Source organism: Lagenorhynchus albirostris, chromosome 2, assembly GCF_949774975.1.
Source record: "Lagenorhynchus albirostris chromosome 2, mLagAlb1.1, whole genome shotgun sequence".
Lineage (NCBI taxonomy): Eukaryota > Metazoa > Chordata > Mammalia > Artiodactyla > Delphinidae > Lagenorhynchus > Lagenorhynchus albirostris.
Window position 1 is genome coordinate 59,065,665 of NC_083096.1, and position 15,856 is coordinate 59,081,520.

General features: G+C 37.5%; 2 protein-coding genes across 10 annotated transcripts in view; one reads left to right on the forward strand and one right to left on the reverse strand.

Moving 5' to 3' along the window:
* SCYL3 (SCY1 like pseudokinase 3) overlaps window positions 1-3,745 on the forward strand; it is a 39,752-nt gene extending 36,007 nt beyond the window's left edge. For 2 of the 7 annotated variants that reach the window (XM_060133497.1, XM_060133506.1), the window contains exons 12-14: window positions 869-1,027; window positions 1,858-2,555; window positions 3,055-3,745. In XM_060133497.1, coding sequence (XP_059989480.1) covers window positions 869-1,027; window positions 1,858-2,555; window positions 3,055-3,162 — 965 coding nt within the window. In that variant the 3' untranslated portion in view covers window positions 3,163-3,745. The remainder of the gene's footprint in view (window positions 1-868; window positions 1,028-1,857; window positions 2,556-3,054) is intronic. The other 5 variants (XM_060133516.1, XM_060133525.1, XM_060133542.1 and 2 more) reach the window with 3 other exon arrangements.
* Window positions 3,746-3,747: 2 nt separating this feature from the next.
* Window positions 3,748-15,856, reverse strand: part of FIRRM (FIGNL1 interacting regulator of recombination and mitosis) — a 52,648-nt gene continuing 40,539 nt past the window's right edge. For 2 of the 3 annotated variants that reach the window (XM_060133414.1, XM_060133431.1), the window contains 8 exons: window positions 14,024-14,209; window positions 12,130-12,252; window positions 10,414-10,509; window positions 8,868-8,981; window positions 7,059-7,163; window positions 6,315-6,395; window positions 5,268-5,387; window positions 3,748-4,091 (listed from right to left, as the gene is read on the reverse strand). In XM_060133414.1, the coding sequence (XP_059989397.1) occupies window positions 3,903-4,091; window positions 5,268-5,387; window positions 6,315-6,395; window positions 7,059-7,163; window positions 8,868-8,981; window positions 10,414-10,509; window positions 12,130-12,252; window positions 14,024-14,209 (1,014 nt within the window). In that variant the 3' untranslated portion in view covers window positions 3,748-3,902. The remainder of the gene's footprint in view (window positions 4,092-5,267; window positions 5,388-6,314; window positions 6,396-7,058; window positions 7,164-8,867; window positions 8,982-10,413; window positions 10,510-12,129; window positions 12,253-14,023; window positions 14,210-15,856) is intronic. The other variant, XM_060133423.1, reaches the window with a different exon arrangement.

The window sequence follows — 15,856 nt, forward strand, 5'->3', positions numbered from 1 at the left end:
TGCATGGTCAGACATAAGGGCTAATATGGAGGTTAGTGAAAAGTGTACCTAAGAGAAATAAGTCTGCATGAACAAGAGTTAGGGAGGACAATTTAGAGAAGGGGACATTTTGTAAGAAAAATGAGTAGGACTTCAGCAGGGAGGAGAGTGGCAGAAATAAGCAAGAGGGTGGAGGGCTTGTAGAGGTCAGGCTGCGCTGAGGAGGGGAGCTGCGGCCTGTGATGAGTTAGCCCAGGCCATCCCCCTCACCCTCACTTTTCCAAGGCAGAGGAAGTATTCGGCCAGAAATTTTGCTAGGATCCTTTTGCGCAATACCCACTCTTGAGTATGAACTTTCTGATAAGCTGTTAAAGACAACATTTTCTTAAAACACTTTCCTTTTCCCAGTTGGGCATTAAATGTCTGTAACAAAGTTTACCATTTTAAACATTTTAAGTGTACAGTCTTGGGGCATTAAGTACATTCACATTGGTGTGTTTGTACTCTTTTTTCTTAAAAGGAAAGTAAGTAGAATCAAGTATGATTTTAAATAACCACTAAGATGTTTTTAAAGGCTGTTAACTTTTATAACTAGGTATCCTAAAGGTTTTGTTTTCTGTCTACTTCAACTGCTCACCTATGCTTGAAACCTTACTGTGCCATTACCACCATGTGGACACAGCCTGTTCTTAAATGCCTCTAGGACAGGCAGTCCCTTCCTTAGTAACTATGTTTCTTCAAATATTTGGAGGTGCCCTCTTTCTGCAACTTATCTTTTATCTGTGTTAAATATACCCTTTTCCCTTAACCATTGCTCACCTAACATGTGATAGGAAAAGAAGCAATTTACTACCCCTTTCATTTTTGGGGTTTTTTTATTTATCTTCAGATTCTCCCACGCACGTCATCTGCAGCCAGCGCAGTCAGATCTCACCTGTCTTGAAGAACCCCTCCTCTAGCATATTCCCTAAATGTTTTTCTGGCAACGTGCCCATCACCAGCAAGAAGCACATACAGCGAGATTACTACAGTACTCTTTTACAGACAGGTAGATTCATTAAACTTATATAGCTGTTCCACTGCTTGGGTGAATGTTTTCCTGAGTAATAAGTTTAAATTCTGAACCTTAAGGGCACTTTGGGAATATTGAGACTGATTTTTCTTATTATTTGTAATTATGTAGTCAGCTTGGGTCTGTTTTTTTTCCCTGGACTATAGGGTATATACCTGTCTTTTCTTCATAACTGGTGAAGACGTTGCTTGAATTCTTTTTTGCACCAGATACTTTACTTTGGGACTTCTTACAAATTGTATCATCAAAGAATGATAGTTCTGGAAGATGTTAATAGGCGTGCTGTGAAAGAGGAGTTCTGTGGTTAAATAAGTTTGGGGAATTGAGCACAGAATCAGACCACACTGCACAAGACTTCAGTGACTTGACTGCACTTAAGAAAATCTGTTTAAAATGAGGATATGTTGGGCGAGGCAAACTTATTTGAGCACACAACACTTTTTCAGGGTGTACGTAATTAATATCTCAAGGGTAACATCGCCTGGCTTAGAACATTTTTATCTTTGTTTGTAGACAGTTATGCCAATAAACAGTATGTCTGAATATTTAGTAAAGGATTAGATGCTCCAGTTAGTTGTTGCTTGCGATGCTTCCATCAAATTACGATTTAAGTATTTGTTTAACTTACATCACATCTTTGTTGATTTATGTTCTGCTGGGATATCTCATACTTCAGTGTACATGGATATTTCCAAGGAATTGGATCTATACGTTTCTGTATAGATCTGTTAACTTTCTCCTAAATATATTGCTTGTTCTTAAAACCAACGTTTTATGAGAATAATTCTTGTACTTATCTCCCACAGGCGATCAGTTTTCTCAGCCTATTAAATTTCCCATCAACGGAATCTCAGATGTGAAAATCACCTCAGGAGACAGTGAAAAGTTCCCGTCGAGTTCTAAAAAGTCTGAGGAGTGGCCTGACTGGAGCGAGCCTGAGGAGCCTGAGGACAAACCTGTCGACACAGAGATTTGCCCTGCAGACCCCCATGCTGCTGCCAGGTCGCCATTCACCGACTTGAATGCAGAGGCGGCGGCTTGGGATGACTTTGAGCCCAGCGGTGTAGATACTGAAATAAACCCAGGAGGTGGAATCACGGCTGCAAGACCTGTCACCTCAGGGGAGCAAAAGGCCACTCCTACTTTGCGTCCACTCACTGAAGAGGCCAAGCCTTTGAAATCAAGCCTACCCCAAAAGACCAGTCTTGCACGAAGCAGGGATGACCCAGACCAAACCAAGCCACCAAAAGTGTCGTCACAAGAAAGGCGCCTTAAAGCTCCATCAGAACTTGGTTTAGGAGAGGAGTTTACCATACAGGTGAAAAAGAAGCCAGTAAAAGACCCAGAGTTGGATTGGTTTGCTGATATGATCCCAGAAATTAAGCCTTCAGCTGCTATTCTTATTTTACCTGAACTGAGGACAGAAACAGTAGCTCCCAACAAGGATAACGTCTCATCAGTGATGCACTTTTCCTCAAAATTTGCTGCAGCAGAAATTACTGAGGTGAGGATTATTAAATTGTGCATAATAGTTTATGCTTCCCTCACAGGTAGCAGCTGCACTGTCCCATTGATAACAAACATGCTGTTTTCCCAGTGAGAGAAAAGACTGATGTCCACAATTGGGTAACATGATCAAGCATAAAATGAATAAGATCAGTTCCTATAAATGGCATCTTTCGTTCCCTAGAAAAATGTAGCAGTGCTTGGGCTAATAAATGGGCCACTTTTTACAATAATAATCTTTTTTGTCTGGAAAAGGGATTAAACCAAGAATGTGGTGTCATCAAGCTGATTTTACTGGCTTATATGGTCCTTGGAACGTTATTTCCCAATACTGTGGTTTTGTAATTCTGGAACCAAAGTAATTCTACTTTTCAGCTTCCTAGTCCAGTAAATTATTTTACTTAGTACAAGGAAATGTATTCTGGCATCAAAAGACACGCGTTGCGCCCCTTTTAAATTCCTGATCTTTCAAATCTGAACATGATTTGTTTCAGCAGGTTGCCCTTGGCTTGCTTTCTTTTGTTGCAGGGAGAGGCTGCAGGCTGGGGAGAAGATGGCGACCTGAACTGGGAAGACAATACCTGGTGACAACGGGTGTGAGTTAATCTTTAGGAAAATGGATTCCTTTTTTAAAAAATCAAATACCTCAAAAGCAGGCTCTGCAGACAAGAAAACCCAAAAGCATCCTGTTTTTCTCATACCAGGAGCTCTTTTTCCAGTCAGTGCCAACAGAAGTGTGAGACCTGGCGTGCTGGCGGGGAGCCCTGGGCGGTGCAGAGGTTCACAGCCCTTCTCAGAGGAAGAGGCTGTGTGTCTGACTGAGGCCAGTTTCTGTGAAGAGCAAGTGGCTGTGGAAAGGTTGACCTTACTGCTTTTTTCCAGAACAATTCTGGAAGTAAAGAAAATAAATACAAAAACTCAAGCTGATTAGCTTAATTTTGTGCTATTTCTTTGTCAGAAGAGTAAGCTCTATTATGAAATCAACTTATTGAAAAAATTTTAGCTATAAAGTATATAAATGATTTTAAATTGCTAAGGTTTCCTTAGGCAGTTTATTTGTTTACAGATGTACTATCTGAGTGAGTTACCGACTGTTCCTGTATTATTACCTTGTACCAAAGCTCTTCATGAGATATATCCCCACCATCCTGTTCTCTAAATGTCCAATAAAGACTATTTTAACTAGAATCAACTTTAGAAAAGTTTTATGTGTTAGAAAATGTACAGACATATAATTACATCAATATTTTCATCTATAGGTGAAATGCACTGTAGGATGACAGAAAAAATCATCCAACTCTTACCTAGCGATAATTAATATGGTCCAGTCCATTCAGTTTTCACCCTAGAATACATGATGTTTTAGCTTATCAATCCTTTCTTGGAGTATCTCCATTTTTGTCAGAAGCCAGTCTGGAGGAGGAGACTTTTGGAGTAATAACTCGATTGCCTCCAAGGCCGCTGTTGCTGCTTGCAGTGCTGACCTGTACTCTTCTTCCAAGGGGAGCTCGTGACGGGCTCTTTTCGCAGAAGGCTGGCAAATGAGAAAAACAAGTAGTGCCATGATACCCATTCCAAAATTGTAAAAATAAAGAACTTTCCTTTGGACTAGAGTAAAGCTTATAAGGACAAATTCTAAAGCTGTAAAGTTTTATATGAAAATTTTATTCCGGTTATTGGTTCACAAGCGCAGGAGGGCACCCGCCCCCTGCAAGCGTCTGGAGAGAGATGTGAAGGCATTTTTGGTTTGTCACAGGGATTCAGGCTGCTACTACCATTAATGCTCAAGGTTGAAGGAAACTAAGAAGTGCTGCCTTGTCCAGTAACTTCCAGTGAGTATTCTTTAGCCATATAATCTGTCCTTACAAAAAAGCTCCAAATATGAATTTTCTAAATGCCTGCTGTTTTTCTTTTTAATGCTGAGTTTATAATGATGCGTTCGGAGCCAGTTCAGTAAATTGCCAGGGTTTCTAACATCACCGCACCAGGAAGGGGAAGAAGGATTGGGGCCGAGACAGTTTTTATAATCCCTGTCTTCCTAAGGAAGCTCATAACATATAAATTCTTGAGGGCTTATTTATACTACTGATACATTTAACTTTACAGATGTAAGGCATAAAAGTTAACATGTCTTAAAAACAATTTTTTTTTTTTTAATGAGAACTGTAACTTAAATTTACCATTATGGATTACCGTTCCAAATATACTATTACTGCTCAAAACAAGTTTAATATCCTTAGAGGTATCAGATTTCTGCCTTTTAATAGGTAGATGTGATTTCTAGACAGTGCCAAAAACTCTTAGGCTGATTTGATGAATGAGGCAAAGGATCAAAGTAAACATTTTGGAAGGTAAGTTAATTGGTTTTCTTCTGTGGTTCAGAAACTACTGCATTTGTAGCATCACTGGTACAAAGACATAACTTTCCCAAAGGTTACTACAAATAATTGACAGTTATGTTAAGAGTATATTTTGTATGATTTTTAAAACTTTTTTTGTAGTCCCTCCTCTGTTCTATGTGTTGATAACCTTTCAGAAGAAGAAATGTGATTTTTAAGAGTAGCTACCATAAAACAATTTTACATGTCTAGATCTATTTATTTTGATATTCAGTATGAGGCCAAGAACCATGCTAGTTTCTGTTTTATCAGTAAGTAATAAGGCAGAATTTCTTATTAAAGCTTGATCCACACTGAAAAGCAGTCCATACCTGTAAAGCTGACTTCTTTGCTTCTTCTACAGTAACTTTAGCAAAGGGCTCCCAGAAGGTACCTTTTTCCTGTTTGACACGTTCCACTCTGGCAGCTGCAGTTTCCTCTACAAACCCCGTCTGCCAGAGACCATGAAAAACCAAGCAAACATCAACATTAGCATTCTCTACTCAATATTAAAATGGTGTGATATTCAGAAGGTGAAAAGGCCTGCGTGTTTAAGTGCCGGATGTTAAACTGCTCTGGTTTAGCCTGTGAACTAAGCAAATTTTGGAAGTAAGTTGCAGTCATCTGTAAATGTATCCTCAGTGTAATTGGGGTAAAATTATTCCACAGTGTTCTCCTTCCCTACAGAAAAATGATAGTCTGATAGCCTTTACTGAATAGGGTGAGAAATTGTTAAAAGCAACATGTGCACACACTTACTTATCATCCAGCTGATATGTAATATATGCATATATAAAAATAATAAGAGACACAGTCCAGTTCAATAATGAGATTATATTAAAAAATTAAGTACTTAAGCATAATTCACTTTCTCCTAGCATTCTAAATTTGTGGTGTAACTGTTCTATGAGTGCTTCAATTAACCTTTAACTTACATCCTACCACTATCTCCATATAAGTTTCAAAGCATGCACAAATATGGGAGCCATACGATTCAACAGTTTGGAAAGTCACTATTTGGAAAAGCCATGACTGAATTACAGGGGTGAACATGATCCTCGCAGGCCTACGATTCTACATGTGAATCTAATTCTGATGAGTAACAGGTGAGGGATCCTCATTCTTCATCTCACTGCCTGAATGATCAATGCAATAGTATCCCAAACTACAGGCAGAGCAACTCCAAAGTGTTTTACTTCTGACTTGTAATGAGGTCCCAACTGCTTAATAATAATGTGGGTCACCACTGTGTTAATAAGCACTGTGAAAAATTGGAGCTAACAAAGATATTCAACTTGGTTATAATTTGAAAAAAAAAGTAACATGATAAAGAACAAAATATGTGCTACTACTATTTTGATTCTATATAAATAAAATACCTTCTCCAGAAAAGATACAACTTTCTTCTTTGTTTCTTCAGAACTGAGACACTGTGGAACTATCTCTTCATGATTTGTTCCCTATTAAAAGATTTGACAAAACTAATTTCAATATATTTCAACAGCTTGCAAAGACAAGTACATGAGTTTTAAGAGCTACCTTAATTAAAAATGCATTTTAAAAGAAAATACTCAGTGCCAGAGGATACTCAAAAGATAATAAGCTCATAGTTATTTCAGGATGCCTTAGGATAATTAATACAATGTTCTGCACAAGTGTGGAGCTGTAAGCTGTAAGGACTTCTGCCCAGTCATCCCAACATCTCTGGGCCCCCTTATGACCACAGGCACGCTGCACTACAGTGGGTAAAAGTAACCCAACGGCAGGGTCGCCTTCTCTACAGAACCAAGCTAACAGGTCTGTGTTCATCAAACTCTAGCCCCTGTGATAGGTGGAGATGAAATGTACTCTCAATCGACCCCAAAATAGTGTCTGAGTTAGTACACCTGGTCTGAAGGCCTGTTCTGATTGTTACTACTCATAGGACCTTAGGAAAGTCACCTCACTTCTCTGGGTCTCATTTTTAGGTCCTGTAAAATAGATGACTAGTAATATATCCTCCAGCAGAAAATACTATGACTGAGATACAAAAGCAGCTCAATAAATGTTTTTGGAATGTTTTGGAATATCTGAGATACTAAATTATTTTAGAGGTCACTGTGATAGACTGGCCTTCTAATTACCTCAGCAAACTGAGTAAACGCCTCCAAGGAATGTTGTTCTAGTAGCCAATTCCTGTCAGCTAGCAGTAAGGCAAAAACAGAAGATAGGTGGGGCAGAATTTTGTCCTAAAAAGAAAACCAAACCTTATTAAATAGAGGGAAACCTCAGCAGAGTACACTGATTATTCTAACGTTGTCAAATTTCCGTAATTCTGTCCCGGTGAACACGTGTTAAAACATGTTAAATCATGTCACTCTTTCGCTCAAATCCTTCCAGTAGCTTCCCGTTTCCCTCAGAGTAAAAACCAAAGTCCTCACCACAGCCTGCAAAGCCCCACTGCCTCTGCGTTAGCTCTCCTATCAGGCGTGCTCCCATCTCAGGGACTTCCATTTACTATTTCCCCTGCTCTGGAAATGCTTTCCCCAGATACCTGCTTGGCTTGCTCTCTCAGCTTCAGGTTTTACCCACATGTCACCGTGGTGAGGACTCCAGTGACAAAGTTCGATTTAAGACTCTGCCCCCGTAACATACACATTCTTTCTTCCCCTTCCCTGCTTTATTTCTCTCCGTAGCATTCACCACCATTTAGTACACTACATATATCCCCACTTTATTAGTCTGTTGCCTCACAACAGTTGAGAGTCAGTATTTATTAGTTTCATTCATTACTGAACCCCCAGTGATTAAAATAGTGCCTGACACATAGCAAGAACTCAAGTTTTTTCTTGAATGAATAAATGAATCAATTTCATCATGTGGCGTCAAATGCCTCTCATATGCTGATGAATCCCCAAAATTTCTTCACACCTTAATTTCACTCCTGGGAATATGTAAGGTAATGTCTGCTAATAAAACATTTGTTCCATAGGTTCTGGGCCCATTAGGGTCAGTAGTTATGCACTAATGAAGCAGCATTTTAGAATACATTCGTTTTATGCTAAAAAGAAGATAGCTCAAATCCAAGTATCTTTGAATACTTTTGTCCAGAGAGTTGAAAAGAAGCTGGCGAGTACACACTTATCTCATGAGACACCTTACGTGATGAAAACAAACGGTATGGTATTGTTTACCTGTGAACAAGAGAGCCCTTTAGAAACTAACCAGTTCAATTTTTGGTTTCAAAGGTTTTAATCAACACGTACTGAGATAATGTCCGTCCATCATGTTTTTGCTCAAGTTAACGTAAAAAGTTCTCATCACTGAACTCTTTATAGTGTAGTATCTCCCGTGGAGGTGGGAAAAAAAGGTCAACTGTCTAGAATTGTTGTTTTGACCACAGACAGTAATAAGGAAGAAAAAACTCAATTTTGGAGGAAGACCTCCTTTTGCTGTGAAGCATGTCTTAAAGTTCAGTAGAAGTGTATTGCCAGGCCTTTACAGTTTTATAAATAAATATCCATTTGTCAACTCTATATATACTTTGCAACATTTTCAAAAATATCGTCTTAAACAAACAGGCTGCCTTTCATGGATATAAAACCAAGAGAATAACTTTTATAAATCACCCCATTTCCTCATTATACACCACTCTCTAGAAGACATAAATATGTTTTCCTTCCTCAGGAACTTTGTGTGCTAGAGCCCGACTAGAATAAATCTCACACCATAGCCAACCCTATAAATTACTTGTATGTCAACATATATTTTTCTAAAAGTAAATAAAATGAGTTCTATTTTGACAGTTACCCTCTCTTCACAAAATATATTTTTCCCCCAATTTTCTTTGTCAACAATCCACAGAATTTCAGAAATTAAAGCCTGAAAATCCATCAGTAATTCTTAGAGATTTTGTTAACATGGGAACAAAAGAATTAAGAGAGTATTATTACCTGGATGGCTTGAGGTATAAAAAGTTTTCCCAGGGAAGACAGAAAATCAAGAACTGCCAAACGAACATGGTCAGGAGGCTCTGATTTGAGTAGTGAGGTCTGCAAAGTTATTACCTAAGGGCACAAAGACCAAAGAACAGTTATAAATGAAAACAAATGCTTTGTAGAGACATGACTAAGATTTTGATGGGTATGTAGGAGGGGAAACAAAACCAAACCCAGGACAGTCGAACATTCCACAAAGCCTACACTTCACAGGTGGAATTTTAATAAAACAAAATGACTGAGTCAATCATTACAACATCAGTCCTACCAACCACTGTAAAAAAAATTAAAAATCCATGTGTTTCTGAAAAATGATATACCAGTGCTCTTCTTTTAAATCTTCAAAATTATTTTGTATTTTAAATTCTAGAGAGAGAAGTTCATTATTTAAAACATGGGTTGGCCAACTTTCTGTAAAGGGCCAGATGGTAAATATTTTAGGCTTTGCAGGCAACGTGTTCCCTGTTACATATATATACATACACATACACACACACACAATTTTTTTAACCTTTAAAAATGTAAAAATCATTGTAAAAAGCACTTGTGCTGAAAACAGGAGGGCAGAATCTAGCCAGGAGGCCATAGTTTGCCAACCCTTGGTTTAAAGGAGCACTGAGCTAGTCTATAAAGGAGGCAATATCTAAATGAAAAATTATGTTGAAATTTTAAAATGTTATTTGGAGTTTTTGAAGATAGGCAAAATTATTTACATTAAAACGATCACTATTTAATTTTTCAAAAACAACTAGAATCTTCAGAATCAACATAATTTGAGTCAATTATTTTATTATATTCTCATTCTCTGTAATTACACATAATGGTAATTTAAAATATACCTAATTAGTAAATATTTGTTAATGCTAAGTTCTTCATGTGCACAACCAGAAACCAGAGTTACTAAAAACGAAGTGTTGCTAGTCTCACTCTGCAATATGCTGTGACAGGGTATTACTTCTTCTGTCATCCTCCTGAATAGGAAAGGTTAGCTTTACCTCGGGACAGTTTTTGTTTCTTAAGTGACTGTAAGCTTAAGCCACTCCTGAATTTGGGGATCAAGTCTGTCTAGTATGGACTCATTCCAAAGCCTCAAATCACTTCAGGTAAGATGAAGGCCTTCTCCGTTTTTCCCTCTCTCCATTGCTTAGAACCTCCAAAAGCGAGGCATACCTGAGGCAACACCACACGGATCCCCCAGTGACCCCTGTTCTGCCACGCAAGCTGGGGGCCAGAGAGAAAATTCAGTAGTGCTCCTCCTTAGTCATTTTATTTCTTCAAAGAAACAATGAGGATTATCCTTAAGTCCATGGTGGTTATATTCCACACTCCCACAGCTGCTAGCATGCCTTTGAAAATGCTATGAATGCAGGGTTCACACGTAAACTATGACTCCTAACCTCAGGGATTTTTCCTGAGCAGTTAGCAGCAACAATGAAAAAGGTCTGACTACTCAGCATCAAGGAGATAAGAGAAGAACAGATAACTTGCTCACTATTCTTACCTGACTTATCAGCTGAGGATCTAGAGTTTGAATGAAAAATCCCAGCAGTGGAAGTAAAAGGCAGAGTGTCTGTTGAACATAAGGTTGACCTGTTACCTTAAATAAGAAGCACAAAATAATTTTGGTGAAAATTTTCAATTACATGAGAATAGCAACATTTGCATTTATTATATATGCTAAGCACTTTATTACCTCACTTATTCCTTATAACTGTGAGATAGGTATTATCACTTTAATAAGAAAAAGGGGCAGAAAGGTTAAATAATTTGCTCTAGATCACAGAGCTAGGAAAAAGCAGAGCCATGTTTCAAACCAAGATTTAACTCAGATGGGGATCTAATTACTTTTATCTGTCACTGAAAAAGCTTGCTTATTCCTTAGTCTCCTTAGAATTCCATTTCTCCTCTCCATAATTGTTCCTATCATGATATTGTAAGCTATATCACCAAGAGAGGTCCTCAGTGAATATTTATTGAATGATTTTTAAGGATCAGAGGAAAGTACTCATTGAAGTCAAAATGCTGCAGTAGTGAAGTCTGACCTTAGACATAAACTTTAATGATAAAACATCATCTGCAAAACCATTTCTATTATTTCCCAAGTGTGAATGTTGCCTTCAGCTTCCATTGACCGGGACAACCAGAGGTCACACATTTATTTCAACTTAAATGTCATATTTAGATATTTAACTAAATATGATTTCTAAACTACAATGATCTGTGGAACACACATCATTCTAATTCTAGCCTGATCATCACTTGGCTTTCTGGCTTTTCTGGAAAAGAGTAATACCAATTAGCCACATGCATTTACTTGCCCCTTCCACCTTTAAGCCACACCACTCTCCACTGCCCAAAAGATTTTATAAAAAGACCCTGGAATAACAAACAAGCTATACCAACCAAAGACAGAAGAAAACAATAGAAGAGATTTTTTTAAAAAATAGGATCAAACTGGTCTTGAAAATAGTTAGCTAGAACCTCACTTTCACTTCAGTAGGTTCTAGTTTTACTAATATAATTCTATCACACTTTTTCCTTTTTTTTAAAAAAAAAATTATTTATTTTTGTCTGTGTTGGGTCTTCGTTTCTGTGCGAGGGCTTTTTCTCCAGTTGCGGCAAGCGGGGGCCACTCCTCATCGCGGTGCGCGGGCCTCTCACTTTCGTGGCCTCTCCCGTTGCGGAGCACAGGCTCCGGACGCGCAGGCTCAGCGGCCATGGCTCACGGGCCCAGGCGCTTCGCGGCATGTGGGCTCTTCCCGGATCGGGGCACGAACCCATGTCCCCTGCATCGGCAGGCGGACTCTCAACCCCTGCGCCACCAGGAAAGCCCTATCACACTCTTAAATACAACTGGCTGAAAGAGTACCAGTAGGTATTTTAAGTTCTAATCACAAGTTCTACGAAGAACCTAAAGAAATTACATACAGGGCTTCCCTGGTGGTGCAGTGGTTGGGAGTCCGCCTACCGATGCAGGGGACACGGGTTCGTGCCCCGGTACGGGAGGATCCCACATGGGCCCGTGAGTCATGGCCGCTGAGCCTGCACGTCCGGAGCCTGTGCTCTGCAATGGGAGAGGCCACAACAGTGAGAGGCCTGCGTACCGCAAAATAAATAAATAAATTACATACATTTTACTCTACAGGGAAATTTCAGTATTATTCTTTTTTCAATATTTTATTTGTTTTTCAGGGAAATGATTAGTTGCTTTCCTTACCAGTTTAATGTTTAAAAGAGCCCAAAGCTGACTCCCAACTTCCTTAACTGCAGTTTGCTGTCCCATATCCAGAGCTTCACTAGCAGAATTACATACAGCAAGCAAAGCAGAGAGCACTGTGTTCTAAAGGGGAGAGACAGGGAAAGGACCTGAGTTTAGATACCAGTCTAAAGAAGCTGGAACCCAATTACCTGGAGGTTTTCAGTTACTTACAACTCTTCATAAAAACCCATGTAGAGTTATATTTCTAAGACCCAAAACCATCTCTTCAGCGATTTCTTTAATACATGTATATTTTGCTAAAACTAATTTTCCTTATACACAGAAACATTTGCTTCATTTTTCTAAATAAAGAAACTTTTTTTCCTTTTAGGTTGAAAATTTAACAAAATGTAAACACCATCATATTTTAATAAATAGGTTTGATACAAATGGCCAGTACGGTCAAGCTAATTTATAATCTTCAACTAAAAATTTTATATTTTTACATTATATACTTAGCAGTCTTTTAAAGTTACCAGTTTATTGTTGCTGCTGTTTTATAAACTTTAAAATTTTTCAGCAACACTGCATTCAATAAACAAATATAGTACCTAAGTACACTATCTAGAATTTGAAACTAAAGACAATTTTCCCTGGATTCGCTCTTATCTATATATCACATCTCTCTCTGACTGGCCAGGAATGGGGTTGGTTTGGGCGTGGTAACAATCAGTAACCTTGCCTTTCATCCATTATACGTCAACAACCACACTTAATTTTATGTAATTACCATACAGCTTTTAATTTATGATTTACTTATTTCCTTTTACAAATAAGCATGTTAAGTGACCTGCTGAACTAAAGTTTTGGTCATAGAGCAAAAATCTGCTGAATTTTAGAAAATAGGTGCTTTTATTTTATCTAATACAAAAGACGTTTTGTCTTTACTATAGAAATCTGTGCACAATAACTGCAACATCTGAACAAGTTCACCTACTCCTAACTAGGTAATTAATACTTTTCCCAAAATAAAGGCACATAAAAATTTATATTCCCTTTCAATGTATGTAAATGTTTTAAATTATCTTGATGATTATGGTCAAGTGCCATTATGTAACAGAGTATCAGAACATTTACACTCATTATAGAAATATAAGTCCTGAGAAAACCCTGAACTCATAATTTAAAACTGCAAATAGGTCCTCATCCCCTTGAATGCCCTGTCTTCATCCTTGCTTGATTCTTCTCATCACAAACTGATATATAATATATATTATGAATATATATATTTATTACTTCTCTGTCCACAGCTAAGCTAGAATGTAAGTCCATGAGAGCAGGAATTTTTGTTTGTTTTGTTCCCTGATATATTTCCAATGCCTAAAACAGAGCTTGACACATATGAGCATTCAAAATATGAATGAATCAATCAAAGAATTAGCAAATAAACACTTAACTACATGTACTATATTCAGTTTTTTAAATTGTATTTTTCTTTACTTACAGATGAATTTCTTTTTTATTCCATTATTTTAAGAGGGAGCATTCTAAATAGAAAGGTACATAAGAGCTCTGAAGAGGTTTGCATAAAATGAGGGTTGTACATCAAATAGAAGAATCATGTCTGCCTAATCCAGAGATAATGTCAGCAAAAATACTACAAATAAAGTATTTCATAATGTGTTTCATGTTGTTCCAATGTGTCTTGAGCTACAGACACTCTCCCCCGCTAACATTTACATCAATCAAGATAATAGTAGTTTCTCAAAGACTCGTACAATGTAGAAATCTGAACCTCTTGCTAGATTCTAACCTGAGGGCACAAACTGTCTGTCTTTTTAACAGTACATCCCCAGTAACCGAGCTTAATAAACAGCTACTGAATGAATCAAGGCCATCAAAATTATCTTACCAGAGACTCAAGTTCTCCCAACGTTCGACTGCTGCTTAGCCACTTCCTGCACTGTGCAGTGCCTGATCTGCTGACCTCAAGTGCAGTTTGTTTCCTAAGCTCAGCAGGTAATGCCTGAAAGGAAATATATTGCCACAGAAGCAGATTTTCTGCTTCTTTTGGGGAAAATTTCTGGATAAACTCCACCTGAAACAAATTGTTAAAGAAACAAAAGTAACATAAAACAGTCTAGTGAATGGATACACCAAAGCTAAGTATTAGCTTCCATATTTAATATTTTTTAAAAGTTCTTAACTGAATAGCAGTATCACAAGGTACCAGACCAAGGTAGCTTAAATGAACACACATTTTAGCCGTTATTCTTGTTGTTGCCGCATTTGTTTCCAAAATGAAAAACACAGGTTAAGTGGAGCACAGTATAAATGCATTAAGAAATGTTAAATAATGTATTTCATTATTAGTCACATCAGCTATTTTACATGCTCCTACCCAATAATTCTGTTTTTTCCTAAGAATTTGTATACTCATCACCTTGCACAGCTCAATCAAAGGTAATATTCCCAAATATGCCAATGAGATTGATTTAGCCAACTTTTGTGGCTTACTACTCAGCTGATGATCATAGAGAACTTAAAGAAGCAAAGGTCATAGGTTCAGTTTTCCAATGCGCTAGCCGCCAGCTCTGTTCTACTTTAGACAACATATGAAACTCATTCACAAGTGTTCAGGATAGCATGGTTGGCAAATCCATTCTACCACTGAAATAATTCAAAGTGCTTGCCAGGTTAATAGGAAAACAGAACTGTTTTAAAACGTGTTGTCAAAAGACTAGATAAAAATGGAAAACAAAAGTTCTAAAAAAAAAAGAGTTAAAATATTAAATTAGTTTCTGGTGGAAAAACAGCAAAAACTGGTACACTTACTAATTTAGGTATACTCTAACTAGGAATATTAATGTAATTTTTTTAGAAGAATAATTCAATTTACAATCCAAAATCTACTCGTTGAATGAAATTTTTCCTACATCAAAAATGAAAAAAAAACCTACTATATTAAATTTGACTGAGAAACTCTTCTACGTTATATATTTGAATGTTATTTTGTTTAGAGAAAATATTTAGCTGTCAAAACAAGGGAAAACTCATGTGGCTATCTTTTGGGATAGCTGATAAAGCCAGAAAAATGGATCCCTTCCTGAGCTATGTGTCTATTATAATAAGCAGCTTTATTCATGAAACCAAACTGCACCAGGAAAGCCAAGAGAATTGTGCCAATTAATAAACACCTGTTCAAACAAGACCTTTCTTTATAATAATGAAGTCCAGTGAGTGACTGAGTTCCCTTCCCAAAATAGAACTATAAATAATAACATCCTGGACAATATTAAAGGGTAGGTGTTGCCAAGATTTGTTACATACAAAGACTGATTGATTGATTTACTATTCTGAGTTTGAAAACCTTGGCCTCAACACAATTTCCAAGATTTAAAACTGCGAGTGCTGACAGTTCACAAGGAATGAAGCATAAGGGGATGATGCGCAGAGCATTATGACTTCCCTCCTTAACACTAAGAGAAAAAATACACCAGTGGGCTTAAAATGCAAATATATAAAGTAATCTTTCCTTTACATAAATATGGTAGAACAACTAATGTGCTTAAATCAGGCATATTATATCCCTTCCCCTCAGGTAACCTCCTGGTACTTTTCCTTGTTCCTCTAAAACAGGAATATTGTTAATTTCACACACTAAAAGAACAATAGGATATGCAGTAATTACTCCCCATATTGAAACAGTGGATACATCTTAATCACCTTATATACTTGCATTCCC